We start from the raw sequence: 21,042 nt of genomic DNA, 5'->3' as shown, positions 1-21,042 counted from the left end.
GCCACGGTCTGCCTGGTTTACCGTGGAACCCACAGAGTCCAGCACATGATGCATGGGAGGTGTTTTATTGGTTTTCTGGGGCCGTCATAGCAAAGGACTGAGACCGGTGCCAAATAGCGTGGCCTCTATGGAAACAGTACGGTGATTCCTCAAAAAATTATCAGCGAAATTTCCCTAACCCTCAGTGATTCTGTTTATGGATATACAGCCTCCGAGAATCAAAAGCAGGGCCTCGAACAGATCCTGGGACGCCCGTGTTCACAGCACATTATCTGCAGTAGCCAAAATGTGCAAACAACCCAAATGTTCCTTGACAGATGAATGGATCAACGAAATGCATCCATAAAATGGAATACAATTCAGCCTTAAAAAGGAAGGGAATTCGACCCGGGCTAGGGCGTCCTCGAGGACAGGGTGCTAAGTGAAATATGACAGTCGCTAAATCTAAATGAGGCATGATGCCCCTGATGTGACATTCTTAGAGGAGCCAGATTTATAGAGACAGGAAGGAGAACGGTGGGTGCCAGGGGCTGGGGGAGGGAAGATCAGGGGGTTAGTGTTCAACGGGCCCAGAGTTTCAGTGTGAGACAATGAGAAAGTTCTGGAGACGGAGGGTGGTGCGGGTCACACGACAGTGTGAATGTACTTTAATGCCACCGAACTGCACACTTCAAATGGTTAAAATGGTAAATTTGATGTTATGTAGTATATTTTTGCACCATAAAAATAATGTCTGAAAAAGCCCATCCCCCAGAAATGTATTGTTACCCAGCTCCGGGGGCCAGAAATCTAAAATCAAGCAGGACTATGCGCCCACTGAAGGCTCTAGTGGCGGGGGGGACCTCAACGCACTTGGCTTTTGGTGTGTCCTGAGCCATCTGCTCTTCTAGACAATGAGCTCGATCAGAGCTGGGCTCGGTCTCGTCCATAGTCCCAGCGCCTGCCTAGACCCAGCACACAGTAGGTGCTCAGAAGGTATTTGCTGACTGGTTGAATTAATTAGTGAATAAGAAATACAGAGATGAGTGAAGGTGTCTTAGTTTGGGCGTGACTGGAAGCAGACTCTAAGACAAGGGTTCAAGGGCATGTAGTTTATTTGAGAAATGACCCCAGGAAGAATCAGCAGGGAAGGGAAGGCAGCCAACAGGGTGTATGTATGTGTGAGCAGGTTGCCACCGGGTCTTCTTGAAATGACGTGGGGTCATGTGATTCATTCTGGTCAGTGGATTCTGAGATGTCTCAGAAGTCTGGTCATTTTATTGCATACTTTCCAGCCCCTTCTCTTCCATTCACTGAGATGCATCGTTGCAAGAAGGTGAAGCCTCTGCCAGCCTGGGTCTATGAATGACTGGGTGAAAGACCAGCATTAGACCAGCATTAGATATGTGACACAGGGTGAGAAATAAACCATTGATGTTAAACCACCAAGACTTGGGGGCTGTTTGTACCCAGCATAGCCTGACCAATACATGGAGAGGGAGGGCTTGACCTTCCTCTCTGCCTCACCTTGCTACAGGGACGATAGGCCTTGGTGTCCCCAAACACAGTTCACTCCTTAAACATAACAGGAGCCAGAGCCAGAAGAACCTTCGAGACCCTCAAGTGGAAAAGTTCTCAACTCTACCAGAACCAGCACTCCCTTCTCGTGACGATCATTCTGTAAGAGCCCCTCTGCTTTCCTGGAATAAAATCGATCGTATAATCCACCTACATATATGCTTTCAAAATAAATGCATTGTAAAATGCCCAGACTATAATATAAAGGAATAATCAAATGAAATGTGTAGTGATATGTACTTCGATATGAAAGGTTTGGACACAGCAATTATACCAGATGAAGTAAGAAAGGGATTTGAGGTGTTTGTGCTACTCCTCATAGACAGGTTTGGACAGGAAGGTAATATTGAACAGAACATGCATTTGACATGCTCACGTGCCTCTGAAGAATCATCTTGAACATAATACCATCACACATACAGACTGGCCCACCGGTAATTTATCAGTGATGCTAACTCCATGGGCAACACCACTACGGGCCCCGTGATTCTACAAAATGGGGAAGAATGCTTGGCAAAGTTCCCGCCTGAGGAGTGGGAGATGCATTCCCTGAGGCTTTCCAAGGCTGGGGTCCCAGGAGAATGCCCACAGAGCCTGCTGCCCAGCTCCCAAGAGTCCTTGGGCTCCAGTCCTGCCTCCACGAGCCCGGCTCACCCCCCGGGTCCCCTCCTCCCAGTGAAGCATTGCTGCTGCTTGCATTCTCACCATACAGCCTAGTAGCCCTATGTCCTGGTTTGCACCGGCATCCTTAGGATGAACCCCCGTTACTGAGTAATTGGGAAGCCCCTGCTCCACACAACCATGGAGCCCATCTCCAGGGTCACCATTTTTTGATGATGATGTGGAAGATGAACACTTACCTAGCAGTTCCTCTGTTTAACCCGTTGTTCTCAGCCCTTCCTGCAAATTACATTCGTGTTAATACTCACAACAACCTATGAGATAGGTAGTGTTGTTTAGCCCCAAGTTACGGATGACCAAGGCACAGAGAGGCTAGGCCACTTGCCCAAGGGCACACAGCAAGTGGTTAAGCCTGGAAAGGACCCCAAGTGGTATGGATCAAGAGCTGCACTCAGTCATTCTGCCTCTAACCCCTTGACCATGCTGCCTCTAACCGGGAGACTACACTGCCTCTCGATTAAACAGCTAAAGTGATTTCCTGACCCTCGCCCTCACCCGCCTGTCACGGAGAGATACTCTTACTTTACTAACCCTCTCAAGCTCTGTGCCTGCAGAAGCTAGAATTTGAGTCTAGGTGGGAGCTAAGAGTGGCCTTTTGGAGTTAGATGGGCCTGGGGTCCAATCTCAGCTCTGTGTGACCCCAGGCTGTGTGACCCCAGCAGTCAGCTCTCCCTCTCTGAGCTCCCCGGGCCATTAGGAGGATTGAATGGGAAAATGCCTTGGAGTCCTCGCAGAGAGCAAGCCCTCCCTGACCCAGACGGTTAGTATGGGTCTGAGGCTTTGGATAGTCGTTCAGACATCAGTGACCTCCTGGATCCCTCTGGATCTGGGTCCGGTGGCACCCCACCTCCAAAGTCAGCCCAGCTGCAGACCCCGGGCCAACCAGAGCATGGACAGCCCACGGGCGGGTGTTGGGAGGGAGATGAGCTTTGGAGGCAGAAGTGAACTTGAGTCCTAGCCCCACCCTCTAAAGCTCTGGTACTCAGGCAGTTTGCTGCAGAGCTCGGGGCCTCCATTGCTCTCTCTGCACACGGGGATCTGCGTCGCCTGTCAGTAGATTAGAGATGACACCGTGAAACACCCAGCAGTGTACTCTGCACACTGATGGGGACAGTCGGGTGGCTTTTATTATTATTGTTGCTACTGTTGATTTTCTTCCCTGCTGTGTGTCCCTGCCCCTGAGGGACACGTCACCGTGTGCGGGGCTCAGGAGCGAATGTTCTAGCATCTGCACACAGACGGCAAACCTCAGCTCTAGCACTTCTTGTATGTGCGGCCCCGGGAGGGTGATGCTGCCTCTCTGGGCCTCAGTCTCCTCATCTGTGAAATAGGAGGAGTAACGGTGCCTGCCTTCCAAGGTCATCTTAGGGTTCAGTGACCCAGATGATGTCCAAACAGCCCTAGCACTTTGAGTAAGGACCGATTTACAAAGCAAAACAAGGTCTCTGTCTGTAAAAGGGACAAGGGGGTGAATTTTGGGGGCAGGGGGAGGTGGGAGGAGTGGGGTGTTGCCATCCTTGCTGGGGGTGGGAGTCAACCCAGCCTTTGGCCCGCCTTGCTGGGGGCCCCTCACCTCCCACCCCGAGCCTGACGCCCCACCCAGTTCTCCCCTACACACCAAAGTAAAAATAATTCAACGTGATTGCTCGGCTGTGCGTATATATTTTTTAAAAATATACAGGCTGAAGTAACTGACAATTGCTGCATTCTTTTCAGTGTTTTCCTGAGGCCCCCTCAGGCCTCCCACACACCAGCTGCATCAGCTGCAGGGGCAGGCTGCAGGTGGCTGGGACTGGCTCTGGGCACAACAGGGGAACCAAGTCAGGGAAATACGCAGCACTGGCTCATGGAGGTGGGAAGGCTGAGGGCAGGTCCCTGGGACTGCAGGAAGCTAGCTGTCACCTGACTGGCAGAGGGGACACTCCCTCTTCTTCCCACTGGGGGCCAGAGGAGACCCCCGTTTATGGCTGGCACTGCCGTGGCAACCCCTTCAACTAGATGAAGGAACAGAGGCTCAGAGCTGTCACGGTCAGTGGCGGGAGGTGGGATGGGGTCTCGGTCCCCCATTCAAGGCTGCAGAAGACCTCTGGGATGTGGACAGAGCTTCCGACACAAGGAAAAGAGACAGTCCGGGAGATCACACCATCATGGCTCAGCTAGTGGCCTCCCGGCTTGTCCCCCTGCCTCCCCCATAGCCCCGTGGTCTAGACTCTGCTCCACAGCCAGAACAATCCTGTTAAGTCATGTCTCGCCTCACTCAGATGCTCCATGGCTCCCACCTACTTCAGACAAGAGTCTGTGGAGCCCTAACTACCCTGACCCCACGCCCCCTCTGACCACTCCCCCATTCTACCGCTTACTTCTTTCCAGACCGACTGCTTTCCTCGCCAAGTCTCCATCACCCAGCCACGCTCCTGCTTGGGTCCTTCACACCCACTATTCCTCTGGCTGGAATGTTCTCATGTTCACTCAGGTCTCAACTCAAATGTCACCTCCTCAGAGCAGAGTTCTCCGACCACCCCCCTCATCACCTGCCATCGTAATATTGCACTTTCCTGCCCATAGCACAGTTAGTGGATTCAGAATCTACTTGTTTGTCTCCTGTCTCTCTCCTAGAAGGTGAACTCCATGAGAGCAGGACTTTGTTTTGTTCCCTGCTGTGTCCTCAGGCCTTGGACAGGGCCTGGCATTTGCTGAATAAATTAATGAAAATAGACACTGACAGAGAGAGGGAGATGGAGGGGGACATGATGGATGGATGGATGGGAGAGAAATAGAATGGATGGGGGCGCCTGGGTGGCTCAGTTGGTTGGGCGACTGCCTTCGGCTCAGGTCATGATCCTGGAGTCCCCGGATCAAGTCCCGCATCGGGCTCCCTGCTCGGCGGGGAGTCTGCTTCTCCCTCTGACCCTCTTCCTTCTCATGCTCTCTCTCTCTCATTCTCTCTCTCAAATAAATAAATAAAATCTTAAAAAAAAAGAAATAGAATGGATGGATCGATGGGAGGATGGATGGCTGGCTGGATGGACGGACGGCTGGATGGGAGAGAGAATAGATGGATCAGTGGGAGAATGGATGGAAAGAACTGATGGATGAACTGATGGAAGGGTGGATGGAAAGATGGGTGGGTGGAAGGATGGATAGATGGATGGACAGACTGACAGACGGAGACACGGGAAAACAAACACAAAATCAGGGCAAGATGTGCATGTGATTCTGCTAAAACAACTAGAGCTTAGGGGAGGAACCCAGCTCACAGCCCCCTTGGTGGTTCTCAGAGCCCTAAAGCCCCAGTCCCCTCAAGAAGTGAACGCAGAGGAACATGGCAGGTGGGGGACCGGCCCCAGGCTTTATTGAGCAGATTCCGGGGAAGGGGGGACAGGCAGACCATCACCCTGGCCCTGGAGCCTCCTCTTCTTGCCTCTGTTGCCCCCCCAGGGCGGGCCTGGGCCACTGGGGCCTGGGTGCCCTTCAGCTGCTGAGGAAGCAGCCCCGCTTGTGCCACTTCTGGTCCCGGATGCGGCGCACGGACTGCAGCTGCGGCTGGTTGGCGTCCCACTCGTTCCAGTGGCGGTACTCACCCCGCTCGAACACGTACTGGCGCCCGCGGTAGCCGGGGAACTCATAGCCAACCCACCTGCCGGGCACCAAGGTCCGGGTGAGGACGGTCAGCTTCCCACCTCCAGCCAGACCAAGCCTTTTACAGCCAGCATCTGACCACGCTCTCTGCCTGCCTAAATTCCTCCCTGGCTCCCCAGTGCCCTCCGGATGAGTTCAAACTCCCGCCCCTGCTCACAGGTCCTTCGCGAACCATCTCCAGCCTCATCCCTCAACGTTCCTTCTTCACACCCCACACTCCAACCTCTCTGACTCTACTTTCCTTGAAGCGGAGTGTCTCTGAGCCCTTACACATGCCGTTCCTTCTGCCTGGAACACTCTTCCTCGTCTTATCATGTCCACCTCCCCTTCCATTCATATTCTTTACATCTCAATGTATATGTCTCCTCCTCCAGGAAAGCCCTTGCTGACTCCCCTGGGCTGAATCCAGTGCATGGTGGGGACTCCCAGAGCCCCAGTGTGTCCCCCATCATAAACCTGATCACAATGAATTGTGGATACCTGTCTACTTGCCTCCCTAGCAGACTGACATTCTTGGCGGCAGAGGCTGTGTAATTCTTGTTCTCCCCATACTCTGCACATAGAAATGCTCAGTAAAAAGTTGTTAAGTAAATTATCATCAGGGAAAGGTGGCATCTTTCAAAGCTCAACCCCAGATCTCAAGCCCATAGGGTGAGATGTAGTCACTGACAAAGGGAAGGTGATCTTAAGATTGCATTAACAGAGGTATTAAGCCTAGAAGGAAGGAGGTGATGTACTATGTACTCTCCTATGCGCTATTCAGGTCATACCCAGAGAACCACTATGTCACTTCTTACCCTGGTAAGAAGGACCAGGACTATGGAAAGGACCTAGAAGAGCAGGGAGCGGCTGCTGTGTAGGAAACACAGTGAACAGAGATTCTCTCTGGAGCCAAAGCCGGGGCAGGGACAGGAGTGGGGAATGGGTCCCTTACGTTCCGTTGATGGCCCGGATGCTCGCCACGCGATCCTGGAAGCCATGAGCCCAGAGGCTGGGCACGTCGTCGTCCACTATTTCCATCTTGCGGCCGCTGAAGGCTGGGTTCTCGAACAGGTGCAGCTTGTGATCCGGGCCGTCCTGGGGGCGGGGTCACAGGGTGAGCCGGCTGCTCCCATGCTCAGAGCAGGGGTCGTGAGGTGCGGGAAAGAGTCCAGTGGCCACAGAGCCCCCGAGCCCAATGCCTGAGGCTTCCCAAGAGGCCTGCAGGAGGGACGGGGACTAGGGCGGTCCCTCCAGGGCCACTCTCCTTAGGAATCTCAGAGCCAGGGAGCCATGAAACCCAGAGGGGACTTCTCAGCTCTTGTGAAACTCCATCATTTAGCAGATAGGGAAACTGAGGCAGAGAGAGGCCGGAAGGAGATAAAAATCAGTAACGTAGGAGGATTCCCTGTTTACTAAACCAGGTTCGGATGTGGTCTCCCTAGCTTTCCTCTCAGCGTCATCCAAGCAGGTAAATGTTACTGTGACAAGGAGAGAGGCCTGGAGCGGCCACCGAGTGTGGGGGAAGCAGGTGGGGGAGCAGAGCAACATTCAGATGTGTCACGGTGGACCGAGTCCCTTCCAGGTGTTTGGGAAAGGCAAGCGAAGACCCATTTACTTGCTGAAGCTCCTTTTTGAACATGTTGCTTTGAGCACAATCCTGATCCGAGGCTGGGCCACGAGGCTCCTGATTTGCAGTGGGGTTACGCAGGGAAGTGTCAATGCCGTGCTGGCGAATTCAAGATGTGAATCCTGGTGTCCCAATCTCCAGCCCCGGGACCATTCAACAGCCAACTTCCCCTCGCCCCATGCCATCTTTTAGGCCAGAGGTGAAGAGGGCCCTTCCCAAGCCAGGTCCGTACCAGCCCCGCCCTCCGCTGAGCTTGTGCGGGGAGCTTGGCCGACCAGCTTCTAGGAGTTCCCCGAAGCGGGCAGGAGCTGTACTTACGATGTGCAGAGGCCGGAGGGACAGGAGGCTGTCACTGTGGTGGCTGTTGGACCAGGCGTCCCAGCGAGGGTAGTCCCCCTTCTCCAGGACAAACTGCTCCCCACGGAAGGCTCTGCGCTCAAACGCCAGCCACCTGTAGGAGGAGGCCAGCCTGGGTGCCACGTCTAGCGAGGGAAGGGCCCTCAAGCTGCTGACCTTTGACCTTGAACCCTCCCTCCAACTCTACCGCGGACCCCTGGTCCAGGTATTTGAGCAGCTCCTAGAATATACTGGAAGCTGAGACTCTGAGCCAGAAAAATCATCCAGGGAAACAGTATGAAGAATCTGTTTTATGTGCAGCCTCTGTGTAGGTGTTCAGGAATGTCCTTTCAATGTCTGGCACATAGTAGGCAATCCAAAGACAAATTCCTCTCCCAGCTCCTCCTCTTTATTATTACATTGTTATTATTTATGTGCATCTTTCCATTCATTTTCACAAAAACTCTGAAGTGCATGCCACCATTAAGCCCATTAGACAGATGGGAAAACTGAGGCCAGAGATGGCGAGGGAGTCACTTAACGGCCCCACAGCACATCTAGAACTGGAACCCGGACCTCCTGACGCCCAGGAGGCTCGGGGCTGCGAGGAGGGGGCTGGGGGGGTCCAGGTACTCACGGCCCAGACTCCACCTGGATGGAGCCCACCTTCTCCAGCAGGCTCTCTGTCAGGCTGGGGCACTCGGCTGAGAGCTCGCATCGCTTACCCTGGAAGTTCTCCATTTCATACACGATCACCTGAAAGGGCAGCATCCTGAGCATCCCATGGGGGTCGGGCTCCCCCATCCAGCCCCCAGACCCTGGCCTGCACAGTCTCCCTTGGGGCAGGGCGGGGAGGTACCATCCCCTGGGCTCCATCCCCTCTGCCTTGGACGTGCCTCGAGCCAGCATCGGCCACGGGCTTGCGCTGCCCCCTCGTGGCCACGGAGGGGAACGCCTCCCGGAACCTCCAATTAAACCAGGGATTGCAACCAGTATCTGGCAGGAACCAGGCCCCAATCTAAGAGAGTGAAGTGACCTAGGGAAGGAAACGAAGCCGCCTATGGCCAGGAGGGAATGTGGGCCCCATTCTAAACTTTCCAAGAGAGGCCGGAAGACTATATTTCCCTGAATGCGAAATTTCCCTGTGGAGGACAAAGGAAAACACCCGTTGGCAACCTCTGGGTTGCCCTTCACCTGTCCCACGCCCAGAGAGAAAGAGGCTGCAAAGGAGGAGGAAGGCTTAGCCTCTCTTATCCACCTAGAAGCACAAACTGTCTTCGGAGAAGGTCCCTGGGGTACATCTGTTCTGGTCATTTTATAGAAGGCTCAGAAAGTGTAAGTCACTTGTCCCGGGCTGCACAGCAAATTAGGTAGAGGCACCAGGATTCAAAGAAGTGGGCTGGCTCCTTTCTCCCCTGTCCTGGTGGGCAGGGCATGGCCCACAGATGCCAGAGGAGCCAGGAAGGCCCGACAGAGGCACCCACCTTTGTGGTGGGCATCTGCCTCTGGGGCTTTGCAAAGGCCTTTAGAAGTCACTAGACCAGCCGTGTGCTCCCACCAATCAGGCCCAGGGCCAGGCAGGCCCCTGCTTCTTGGACTCCGTCTCAGATTAAAGCCCCCAGGGATAGCTCAGAGAGCGAAGAGCCAACAAATTCCAGCCGTTGGAATCCTCCTTGGCACCAGCTCTGGGGGCTGAGACAGGGAGCATTGCTCCCATTTTCCAGATGGGGCTGTTGAGGCCCAGAGAAGCCGGGGAACTAGCCTGAGGTCAGGCAGGAGAGTCAGCACCATGTCTCCTGAGACCCCCCGCCCCCGGGCCTCTGTGCCCCACTGAGTCAGGCTGCGTTTGTGCGACCAGTTCCCTTCTGCAGATGAGGACACAGAAGAGAGAAGATGCAGCACGACCGTGGTGAGCGAGGTGTCTCCCTGGCCCCTGATGGCTGGAAGGGCCGCTGCTCCTTTCTGCCTGGCAGGGAAGCTGACCCCGAGGCTCGAGAGCAGCCCCAGGCCCACAGATCCTGGGACCCCTCCCTGCCCTGTACCTTGTAGCTGCCTCCAAGGCCTCCATGGCTCTTGCCAGTTGCAGCCTGCTCCGGCGCTCCGTGCTGTTCTGCCATCTCCCCAGGAACACCTCTGGCTCCAACCAAAGGAAAATGAGTGAGTCACCAGCGCCCCCCCCCACCCCCGGGGCCACACTAGGTGTTGATGTGATTGAAGTCAAGGATGAGCTCCAGAGCCGGGCTGCCTATGGGATGTGGTCATCACTCACTGCATTCGGTCATTCAGTCATTCAACAAACATCCACCGAGCGCCCATCATGGCCCACAAGGACCGGGACAGTCAGTGGGCTCAGGATCCCTGTTTGATAGAGGGATATCCTGAGGCCCAGTGAGGTGAAGCCACTTCCACAAGGCACACAGTGAGGGAGCCGCCAAGATTGGGCCTGGCTCCAAAGTGCACGCCCTTCCCCTACACCCAACTGCTTCCCCCCTGAGACAGGGTTCTTCAAGTTCTGTGTGGATGCACCATCCCTGGACCTTGGCCAGAGGGTGGGCTTCAGCGGTGTCCCTCTACAGGGATCTCTCCCACCTCCACGCTCTGGGCCAGTCTTTTGTTCATTCTTTCCTCTGTCCACCAAAGATTCCATGAGCATCAGCTCAGTGCCTGGCCTGGTGCTGCGTGACCGGGATGAACAGGAGACCACAGACTGGTGGGAGATGGACAGACAGACATCTAGAGAACGCATGATGCGGGGGACTGAGTCTGGGACACCTGGGGCAGCCCAGTTTCCATACATTCGGTTATTCATTCCACATGCATTTATGAAGCACTTACTATGTACGAGCCACTTAAAGAGACACAGACAGAGAGAGACAGTTCCCCTTCATCCCTGTGGGGACCGTGACACACAACACTGGCCTTGTGGCAGTCATGACGAGGTAGTCATGGGAGGATTCTCATGATCCCCACGACACACAGATGCACAGGACTGTTCTCCAGTTTATCAGCACACACACACGCACACATGCACACACGCATGCACACACGCATGCACATGCACACACTCCTGTGATCACACAGTCCCATCACACCCACCGAACACGACAGCCCCCCCATCTCTCACATATGCCCCTTTCAGACACCCACAGTGGTCCACAAGGCACACACATCTACACCCCACACTCTGGCAGGCACAGCTGCATGGCCCATGTGCTCTGGACACAGGCCAAGTGAGGCACAGCCTGCAGGCTGCCTGTCCTGCTTTTGCCCAGCCTCCACAGGACAAAGGGCCTGGTCCAGCTCCTGGAGGACTCCCAGGATCCTTGGCAACCCCCAGATTTGCTCACTCCCCTTCCTCCACTGCGCTCAGTCTTTGGAGGCCCCCTTCCCTAAGCACATGCCCAGGGGCTCCACCCTGGCTGCCTCCCTCGGACACCAGTTGGTCTTGGTGGCTGGATTGGGTCCTCCCTCTTGGCTCCAACCCTTAAGTGAATCCCCAGTTTGTGCAGGGGCCAGCCGTGCACGCCCCACGGAGATCCCCAAAGGCCTGGGCCTGCCAGGGCAGCCCTCGCTTCCCCGCCCCTGCCCGTCCCAGAATGAACCTGCTGCTGTAGCCTCGGGAAGAACAGAGGGGCCAGCACCGTCTGCAGACAATCTGCCTTTGCTAGCAGTGCCCTATTTATGGGCGCTTTTCGACGGCCCAGCACATCCCAGCCTGCTGAGGCAGCGCCCTGTCCACCCAATTCCGTTCGGGCCATTTCACTCCAATAGCGGGCCCAGGAGGCCCCAGTGCCTATGTCCCTCCACCATGACCCCTGATGGCGTCCTGGGGACAGACGGACCTCATCAGCTTTGTGGGAAGTCTGAGCGCCGGCGGGCAGGGGGCATTGGGGTGTAAAGCTCTCCAGTGCCCCCCAACTCCCTTTCTGGGGCTTCCTGGAGCCATCACCTTCCTGTTTGGGCAAAGGACATCCTTGGAAGGACACCAGCTCTTAAAGCGAGGGACCCCAGAATCACTCAATTTTCCCATGGGCCACATGGCCTGAATTTTAAATCAGATCACCCTAAATATAACCCCCGAATTGGGTTTCCACGGGATGCTGTAACAGACCCAACAAAGGTTTATTTTCTTCATGTAGAAGGCATACCCCACGGACAGCTCCCACTTATTGAAGACCTACTGTTTGCAAGGCACTGCACCAGCTTCCTGAACATTATGTTTAATCTTCCCCCAGCCCTCTTGAGGGAAGGAATTGCCATCCCCATTTTATAGATGGCTCAGAAACTGAGTTCAGAGAGGTGAAGCCATTTACCCAAAGTCACACAGCAGAGAAGGAGGAGGGGTTGGCTTGCCACAGGGCCCAGATCTTAGCTTCAACAGAAATAAAGGTGATCATGATAGTCACCTAATTTGCGACCCCAAAAAACAAACAAACACAGACAAACAGAAACCAAGAAAACAATCCAAATCAAAATCCTAGGCCCGTGCATTTTCTAAGTATGATTAATGATTATCGGAAGACTAAAATGAAAAGAGCGCCAAGGAGTGAATTGTTACGGAACAGGGTTTGGTTTTGTTGTGATTTTTTGGCTAAAATCCTCCAGTCAGCCTAAAACTCAGTCCCCCCGCACCCCTGGAGATGGTGATGGGACAGTGTGGGTGGCAGCTGCCCTCTGGAAGCAGGTGGACCTGTGTGACCTTGGGTGAACTACTGGAGGTCAGCAACAACCGTAAATGGACAACCACGGAGAGATCGTGGAACAAAGCGCTTGGCTCGGGCTGCTACTTCCTTGCTTCCATTCACTGAGGATCCTGCCCACTACTGGCAGTTCAAACCCAGGGACTACCTCCTGCTGGGGACCACGGAACGCAGAGTTGGATTCGACCCCTTAACTTGGGATGCAGCCGTCACCTGCTAGGGATCTAAGGGGTAAGAAAGAGGTGGTGTGACTTCCTCGCATCAGATCCTTTAGGATCCCAAGGAACTACTGTGTGCCCAGCACCTTCACATGCCCTTCTTTCCTTCAACTCTTGCCCACTAAGGTCTCTCTCACCAACGCCCAATTTGGAGTTCCAATGCTCAGCGATATCCCACAGCTGGGAGGAGGCAGAATGAGGATTCCAGCCCACGCTGAATGGAAATCCTGCTTTGTCTCCACAGGTCCCCCTCTCCCAGGACCCCAGCTCCCCCCTTCCTGCCACGCGGCCCCCAGCTCAGCACAGACAACAGACCGACTCAGCTGGTGACGGGCATGCATGCATGGGAGAGCCCATTCATCCACACACTGACACACCAAGTTCTTCAGTGCAACTTGCATCGAAGCTTTATTTGCTATTTTCATGGTCTGAATGCAACATCTTTGTACATGCAAAGGTCATCCTGTCTAATGGCAGTTGACCAGATTCCCAACTGTTCTTCTGTGCGTATGAAACCTCTTTACAGTTACAAAATATAAAAGCACTTGTAGATACCCAATACTATGTGAGGTCCAGGAAGCCCCATTTGTTTTAACGTTAAAAATATAGGTTTTTCTAGATGAATGCTCAGTCACGCGATTAGATTCTTTCTGGGATTGGATAAAGTGCCTGTCGTCCACCTTCTTCTGTTCAGAACCCCCTTAGAGCTTGTGAATTCATAAGGCAATTGCAAGAACGCCAGCAGGCAGCAGGTGTAACTTTCCTACACACGGGACTCAAGTTTCTTTTCTACTGTGACTCAAATTTTATCTCCGGAAGGGACTCAGAAGAAATGCTAGGAAAATATATAGTGTATTTGTATGTATTTCTGCTCTCCGCCCCTTCTTACAAAGTGTTTTGAGGATCAGAATCATCTGGGAAGTGCATCACTTCTAGGATATTGGTATGATTTAGGAAACAACACAGTACAAAATATCTTCCGTAACACAATATATTACTTTTGCGAGCCCCCTATTTACAGGATCTATAAGGCTATTTGGAATGAGACCAGTAAAAAAGCTCAAATTGTTCTTTAGACAACGGCATGATTTTTGTTTGTTTGGTTGTTGTTGTTGTTGTTGTTGTTGTTTTGTCTTTTTTTGCAGACGTGATACCACTGGAGATTGTCAAAAAAAAAAAGGGCCGGTCTGAGTCATGGAGGGAGATGTTCAGGTACCAGGTTAGAGGGTGACTATTTAAGGAGATTTAAGGGAGGGGGAGAAGCTGATTGATTTTAAGGGTTAATTTGCCAGGAACCTCAGGCTGATTTTCCAGAACACAGATTTCTGCACCCCTCCCTGCAGGAACCAATCCCAACAAAAGAAAGCAAATTCTAGAGTGGGGGGAAGCCAAAGGGGAGAGCCTGGCGAAGACCCGGCACGCTTGTGCCCACTGGCTTCCCACGTGGCTCTGCATTTCCAGAACCTCAGCTTGCCCAAAACCCCAACAGGGTTGACTTGTAGCAGCCTCTCGGCAGAGCCCGGATCCACGGCTCCCTAGGTGGCTGTAGCCCAAGGTGGACCCCCTTCCAGATGTGGAGTGGGTCCCGCCTGCTTCAAGTGGTTCGCTCCATGTCAATACTGTCCCTCTTCCCCCGTGGAATCACGATGCCGTGGGAGTTTTGCTTCCACATTTGAACGCGTGGTGGAGGAAGAAAGGCACAGTTGAGGCTGCAGGAGGCTTCCCCATTTACTCTAGTGACTTGTCATGGTGTAAATTAGGGGCGAGGGTGTCCCCCCCTTGGATAGACCTTTTCTCCTGCCTCTACATCCCTCGGGCTCACCCTGAAATGCTAGTTTACACACAGGCTAAGTAATCTGGCTTCCTGTACGAAGGGACGGGACTGGGGGGTGCAGGGGGACCACAGGGATTGAGGGGGAAACACAGAACTGGAGAGCGAGAGGCAGGCTCAACAGCGTTCTCCGTGGGACACAGTCTTCCACGCCGGCCCAAGTTGCCTTTAAAAAAGCATTTAGTTTTGGAGGTGATCTGACCACACGCCTGTGGATTTTCAGCTGTATGATTATGCCTAGCTCCTGGGGCAATCTGGGGGCATTGTGATGAAAAAATGCACAAGTGTTAAGTGGACAAGGCGGCCACCAGGGCCGAGTGCGAGCAGCTGAGCTCCCCTCTGGGGGGCGGGGGCACACCATGGGGGTTTCCTCCACTCCCTTGCACAGCCTCTAAGCTCTGGGACCTCAGGCCTGCGTCTATTTCGATGCTTGCTCCTTAGCAATACCTAGAGTTGGCCTCACTTCCTTGGACGCACAAAGGCAAACACATTTGTCTGAGAGCACAGGACTTGGCTTGTCCCCCTGGAAGAGCTCCCATCTGATTGTCCTTTTCCCGAATCCTGGATAACCTGAGGCTGTCAGGTCTGTGTCACTCCAAACCCCCCCATGAAACAACACGAGGCTTCGGCCTCACCAGAATTTCTCTGGTGGCACCAAGGAATTCTCCGTAAAACTGATTCTTGAGGCCTCGCCATGGGATTTCATAGGCCAAAAGCCTCTGTTTCATCAGGCAAGGGCCACGAAGAAGGGGATCTAGATACAGACTTATCAAAACACCAGCCATCAAAATGCCGATGTGCAAAGGGTGTGTGTGTGTCTGTAGACAGATTGTACATACATAGAGATTTGCTTTCTGTGCAAGACTTTCATTTAAGGAGAGCCAAAGGCCCCCAGGAAGGTGATTGGATGAGGGCAGATGACTTGATTGCATACAGACAATTAAGGCATATTAAGTTAGTTTAAAAAGAGATAAATTTCCAAAGGTGGCTCCAGGCAAACTCAAGAAACTAGCATACAAACGGCTCGCTTGGCGCCAGAAAGCACTCGGCTTAGAAAGAGGGAAAAACCAACGACACGCTTGCCCAGCTATCTGCAAAAAGTTCCAAGCATCAGCCACTTCTAACCTGGTTGCAATGAGCATAGTGGGATCCAGACGTCAAGGGGAGCCTGCATGGAGAGGGTGGTTCCTGACCCACTGGGAGGGTCCGCTCTGCAGTGGAGAGATGAGGCTGCTCTCATCAGTTTCAAGGGGGGGTGGACTTTGTATGTCCTAATCAGCAAGGAATTAAATGGATTTTTGTTTCCAAGCAAGGTGTGGGAGGTTGGGCAAAAGATCTCCAGGTTCATTTCATGTTCAAGTGTTTTTCTTCCCTGTTGGATATACTTGGGCTAAAACATAACTAATTAAGAATTGGGGGGTTTTGCATGGTAGCTATAGTCTCACTGAACAGAGTAGGTTTATTCCTACTGTCCAAGATGGTACCAAGGGGCCCTTCCCACCTGAAGGAAAGACAGCAGCCAGGAAGAGTTGGTCAGAACATGAGGAGTGTCCTTCAAGGGGACCTATGGCCCTGGAGAGCCACCGCATCAAAATTGTTTTAAAACATTAACCAGATCTCAGGGAGCCTGGATGGCTCAGTTGGTTAAGCATCTGACTCCTGATCTTAGCTCAGGTCTTGATCTCAGGGTCATGAGTTCAAGCCCTGCGTTGGGCTCCATGCTGGGCGTGAAGCCTTCTTAAAAACAAAACAAAACAGAACATTAACTGGATCTCAAAGAAAGAAAGAAGGAAAGGAAAGAAAAATCACCCAAAGCAGCAGTTCCTGGAGGAATCAAATTTCCACCCAAGGGCCACAGATAACAGAATGACCACTACCTCGGGGAATGAAAAGAACACAAACTTATCAAGCAGGGCCAAAGCTCCGGACACAGATGCATGAGGCTTCCAGATGCAAAAGGCTGGGTGGGTGGCAGGGTCCGACAACAGCCCCTGGGTAGCCAAAGGTCAGCCAAAGTGCAGATTGGGGGAGGGGGCAGGGCTTCAGTCCCTGTCCATGGTGCTGAACCTGGAGAAACAGGATGGGCCCTCCACCCCTCACCCCCACCCCCAAGAGAAGGAAGAGATGGCAAAGGGTGAAGAAGAGATGGGGGAGACAAATGGAGACTCCTGGAGACGTGGCCAGGGAGAAGGAAGGTATGTTTTGACACCATTTGCAAATAATGGGTTTATCAAGAAAGATTTTCATGTCTTGGAAAAGTCAGTGGGTGGGCGTGCATGTGGCCCATCCCTTCCCTCTCTAGCCTCAGAAAACTCAGCCCTGGGGCCCCTCAGCAGTCACAGGGGGCCCTATGAACTGCCCCAAGAGTCTTTCTCACCAACGGGCATCTCCCAGGCAAGGTTGGCACACAGTTTATGGCAACTCCAGGCATGGCAGGTGGCCAGTCAAGCACATCTGGGATGTCTGCTGGAGTCTTGGTTTCAGACGTGGAGGAGGCTGGTGTTGAGGATTTCCAAAAAGAAAGACCACGTAGGGAGTGCCTACGACCCCCAGAGGTCTTAGAGATTCCTGGGAATGAGCTTAGAGCTAGCAAGAAAAAAAAAAAAAAAAAAAAGAGGCAAAGCAAAACCTGTACTTTGTCACCTGGCATCCAGCACTTCTGTCCAGAGAAGGATTTCAGCAAGACCCCTCCCTTCCTGCATTTGGACCTAAAGGAAGCACTTAGTCAGGCAAAGTTGGCAGGGGGTAGGGTGGGGGAGTGGCAGAAGGAAGAGGGGAGAGAAACAGAAGAACCCCCTCCCTCCCATTCACGCATTTGTTCCAATTTGGAATGATGCTTCCATCTTGGGCAGTGTTCAAAAAAGACTGGAGAAGAAGATTCTCAGGGCGGGTCTGATGTTTGGGTGCGAAAGGCACTGCCATCGGGCTGCCTTTGATGAACCTTGAGGCCAAGGGACAATGGTCACTCCACAGAAATCAGAGCTCAAATGAAAAGAAATCAGGAAAATATATATACAAAGGTGACAACTGGAATTTTCTTTTAAAAACACGGATGGGTTTAAGATAACCTGAGATGATCGGATACATCAAGCCAATTATTCACACATCTTTTCTTCTGCTCTTGAACGTAAAAAACGTATACATACCAAATTTCAAAGAAAGCTGGCTGAATTATTGCTTTAACGCCTTCTAAAGCAAACCAAAGTGATGTATAATGAGCAGGTCGTCTATGCGCACAGCCCCATTGTGACGATAAATACACTTGAAACAAGAAGGTGGTATGTTTAAAAAATTGGAGCTGCTGAGTCTTGGGAGAGGGAAGGAGATGGAACTCGCCCATAAAGCAATCACAACCCAACCCCGTGACCCTGCCTTGGGCCACAATCACGGCAGGAAACGGAGTTTCTTCTTCCTTGGCAAGAGGCTTTTGAAAGGACCTGCCCTGGTGGTGGGGCGGGGGGTGGCGAGGGGAGAGGTGCTCTCACAATACAGGTGTTTTCCAGAACCCGGGGAGATGGTCCAGCCTCAGACTGACGGTCCCGAAGTGATGTCTACGGTGGGTAGAAATGCACAGTATTCACATAAAACACAAAGCCACCAGCATGGACAATTCTGGGCAGGCTGGCTTCATCCTCAGCCTCAAGTGTTGTCTGGGGAGACGTGCAAGGGCTTGAGGAGAGCGGGTCTTCGCACCCCAATTGGCAGTGGGGGGGGGGGGAGCCTGTGGAGAGGCAGGAGGCACGGGGCCGTGTTCTCCACCCCACTGGAAGGGCCCAGGGAGGGAGCCTTGTGCAGGAAGGAATGGCATCAGCGTGGCCTCATCTTCGGGTTCTGACAGTTAAGGCTTCTGTTTGTTAGACGTGGCAGTGACCGTTGTCTGGAAAGGAAGGGACAGTCCTGGCGTCAGCAAGAGGAACATGGGACCCTAGGTGTCTCGGCCATCAAGCCTTTAAATCTTGTCTGGTATTCTCCAAGACGGCCATCCCCCCATCCCCACAGGCCACAGGCCACAGGCCAGGAAAGGTGACTTTTTTTTTTGGAGTCGGGTGAGGAAGGTGGCAGGTGGCCTGCTGCACCTGCAGTAGAACCCACGTGAAGTTTAGGGTCAGGTGAGGGTTCCAGCCTGTTTCCTCAAATGGATGGCTGGAAGGTTCAGAGAGATACCACATGTAGAGCACTACACACAAAAATCAACACAGGATCCCATTCCTTATCCGAAACCTTGAGCACAGATTACCTGGGAATTTAGAATTTGGGGGGGGGGGTATTATATACACAAATACACATGCATATGTGCACACATACATATTATGAAACGCCCCCATAATATACCCGCAGCGTAACGTACAGACATCCACACAGGTCAGGTTTTGCCACTAAGCAGGTCACGAAAACGCTTTTTTTTTAGGTCATGAAAACGCTTTGTGGTCAGTGTTTTCTGCATCTGAGGTCTCCGGCTAAGGGGCTGGCAGGTCTCCTGGGCTGCTCACATCAGAGCCAGCTTTCAGGGGGCATGAGCCATATGCTCCTACACCTAGGACTGACCGCCAGCACTTTAGTGCCTCCTCAGTGAGCCCCGGGGACCCCTCAGTGACATGGGCGCTGTTACCCATTTTACAGATGGGGAACCTGAAGTTCCCCTGAGATATGAAGTCATTTGGGATCCACACCAGGGCATATCTAATCATTTGACTTTTTTAAAATCCTTTTTTTATTTCAAGTTAAATTTTAATCATATAGGTTGTATATGAATGTAAAAATTGGAGACATTTCAGATTAAGCTAACCCCTGATGTCCTGCCTTTCCACTCCATAAAAGGGTTTTGAGATGCAGTGAGAAGTGTGTGAGCCCAGAGCTTAGGTTATCTGGCTCCTCGACCGGGCTGCCCACCTGGGTTTTTTTCCCCTAAGAGGAAACAGATCAGCACTACCCTCTTTATTGGAACCCAGAACACCCGCACCCGTTTTCCCTTCTCTCTCCTAGGATACAACACCTCGAGTCTCTGACCCTTTTGTCTCCTGGTCCAGGTTCCTCACTGAGTCCCCACTTCATACCTGCTCAAGCTTGGTTCTCATACAGGCTTTGCCTCTTCTTGGATTTTAGCTCCTTTAACCACTGGGGAGAGGGCTCTTCCGACCTGAAACCACAAAGCCAGTGAGAGTCAACTGCGAGCCAGCCTGAGGGCTCCTTGCAGGCAGGGCTGTGAGGTACCCGACCCCGCATCCTCAGTGCCCAGGTGATGCTGAGCCGGGCACTTGCAGGTGGTAAAGATGCCATGTTAATGTGATCGATGAGCAAGAAACAGGAATTAAACAAAGCACCCAACAACAAGGAAACATAAATGAATCACGGTATGCCCATTCTATGAAATAATCTGCAGCTGTGAAGTCACACTGACACATGAATGATCTCCATCCATCCGTCACCCCAGGCATGCCTCCATCCTTCTAGTTCTCAACCCAGGTAAATGCCCATGATGGTTAATTGTATGTGTCAACTCGGCTAGGCCACGGTACCTAGATATTTGGTTGAACATTGTTCTAGATGGTTCTGTGAAGGCATTTTTAAAGACGAAATTAGTATTTAACTCAGTCGGCTTTCAGTAAAGCAGATTACCCTCCTTATTAGGGGTGGGCCTCATCTAATCAGTTGAAGACCTTAATAGAAAAAGACTGACCTCCCCAGAAGAAGAGGGAATTCTGATCACAGACTGCTTTGGGGACTCAAACTACAATATTGGTTCTTCCCTGAGTCTCTAGCCTACTGGCCTGCCCTTCAGATTTTGCACTTGGTGGTACTACCCACGATTGGGGGAGCCAGTTCCTTAAAATCAATCTCAATTTCTAACTCTCTCTCCCTCCCTTCCTCCCCCTGCCCTGTGTGCGTCTGTGTATATACACAGCCTATTGGTTCTGTTTCTTTGGAGAACACTGGACTAACACGATGTCCACGAGACACAGATAGATGCCTTATGTTTACCAAACAGTAACACGTGACCGTTTGGGGGAGGTAAGGTTTAACTTTTTTAACGTGAAGCACACACATGCAGAAAAGTACTCAAACCGTAAGTGTGCAGGCCAGTGAGTCTTCTCGAAGGGGATATATTCGAGCAGCCACCACCTCAGTCATGACACTCGCGAGTATTTTAGTTTTCACTTTCTTTGTGGCCTTTGCTGTGTTCTCAGAAGTGCTTGTAGCGAGAGACCATACCACCCTAACAAAAGCCATAAAGCCGTGACTCTTCACAACTCTTTTCAAGAAAAAGATCGTTTTTATGAAGTGTGTGTAAAGGCCTTGGGAAAATGGCCCACATGAAACACGTAACAGGGAAAGAAGCTACATGTATGTTGTGATCTCAACTACATTTTAAAAATCAAAATGGAAGGAGAGATGGCCCGATGTCACACTGGTGGTCTTTGGGGGGTGGGATCATGGGTGACTTTGTTTTCTGCTTTATATTCTTTTTATATT

The 21,042-nt window shown here is 52.3% G+C and overlaps 2 protein-coding genes across 8 annotated transcripts in view; both read right to left on the bottom strand.

The window, feature by feature from the left end:
• Positions 1-5,627: 5,627 nt before the first annotated feature.
• On the bottom strand, positions 5,628-9,939 carry CRYBB3 (crystallin beta B3). 2 transcript variants are annotated; one of them, XM_025858247.2, is made up of 5 exons: positions 9,865-9,939; positions 8,460-8,578; positions 7,805-7,937; positions 6,812-6,954; positions 5,628-5,875 (listed from the first exon to the last, which is right to left on the bottom strand). In XM_025858247.2, exons 1-5 carry the CDS (start codon positions 9,937-9,939, stop codon positions 5,710-5,712), a joined length of 636 nt encoding a protein of 211 aa, XP_025714032.1. In that variant the 3' UTR covers positions 5,628-5,709. The 2 variants fall into 2 exon arrangements, with proteins under 2 accessions (XP_025714032.1, XP_073742928.1); XM_073886827.1 differs by lacking the exon at positions 9,865-9,939 and having other exon boundaries at positions 8,460-8,701.
• Positions 9,940-13,127: 3,188 nt separating this feature from the next.
• The window catches only part of KIAA1671 (KIAA1671 ortholog), a 186,798-nt gene continuing 178,883 nt past the window's right edge, over positions 13,128-21,042 (bottom strand). For all 6 annotated transcript variants that reach the window (XM_025858253.2, XM_073886760.1, XM_073886759.1 and 3 more), the window contains 2 exons: positions 19,626-19,708; positions 13,128-18,448 (listed from right to left, as the gene is read on the bottom strand). In XM_025858253.2, coding sequence (XP_025714038.1) covers positions 19,630-19,708 — 79 coding nt within the window. In that variant the 3' untranslated portion in view covers positions 13,128-18,448; positions 19,626-19,629. The remainder of the gene's footprint in view (positions 18,449-19,625; positions 19,709-21,042) is intronic.

Source organism: Callorhinus ursinus, unplaced genomic scaffold (genome assembly GCF_003265705.2).
Source record: "Callorhinus ursinus isolate GAN/ISIS: 27379988/994484 unplaced genomic scaffold, GSC_fseal_2.0 scaffold72, whole genome shotgun sequence".
Taxonomy (NCBI): Eukaryota; Metazoa; Chordata; class Mammalia; order Carnivora; family Otariidae; genus Callorhinus; species Callorhinus ursinus.
The sequence above is the reverse complement of the archived record's forward strand: the minus strand, read 5'-3'. Positions and strand labels throughout refer to the sequence as shown.

Bases quoted from the DNA above. Each gene is read 5' to 3' on its own strand.
- CRYBB3 (XM_073886827.1), bottom strand. From the start codon at position 8,698: ATGGAGCCCAGGGGATGGTACCTCCCCGCCCTGCCCCAAGGGAGACTG. The intron at 7,938-8,459 runs GTGAGTACCTGG...CTCCTCCTACAG, and splicing joins ATCCAGGTGGAGTCTGGGCC to GTGGCTGGCGTTTGAGCGCA. The intron at 5,876-6,811 runs GTAAGGGACCCA...GGTGCCCGGCAG, and splicing joins ATCCGGGCCATCAACGGAAC to GTGGGTTGGCTATGAGTTCC.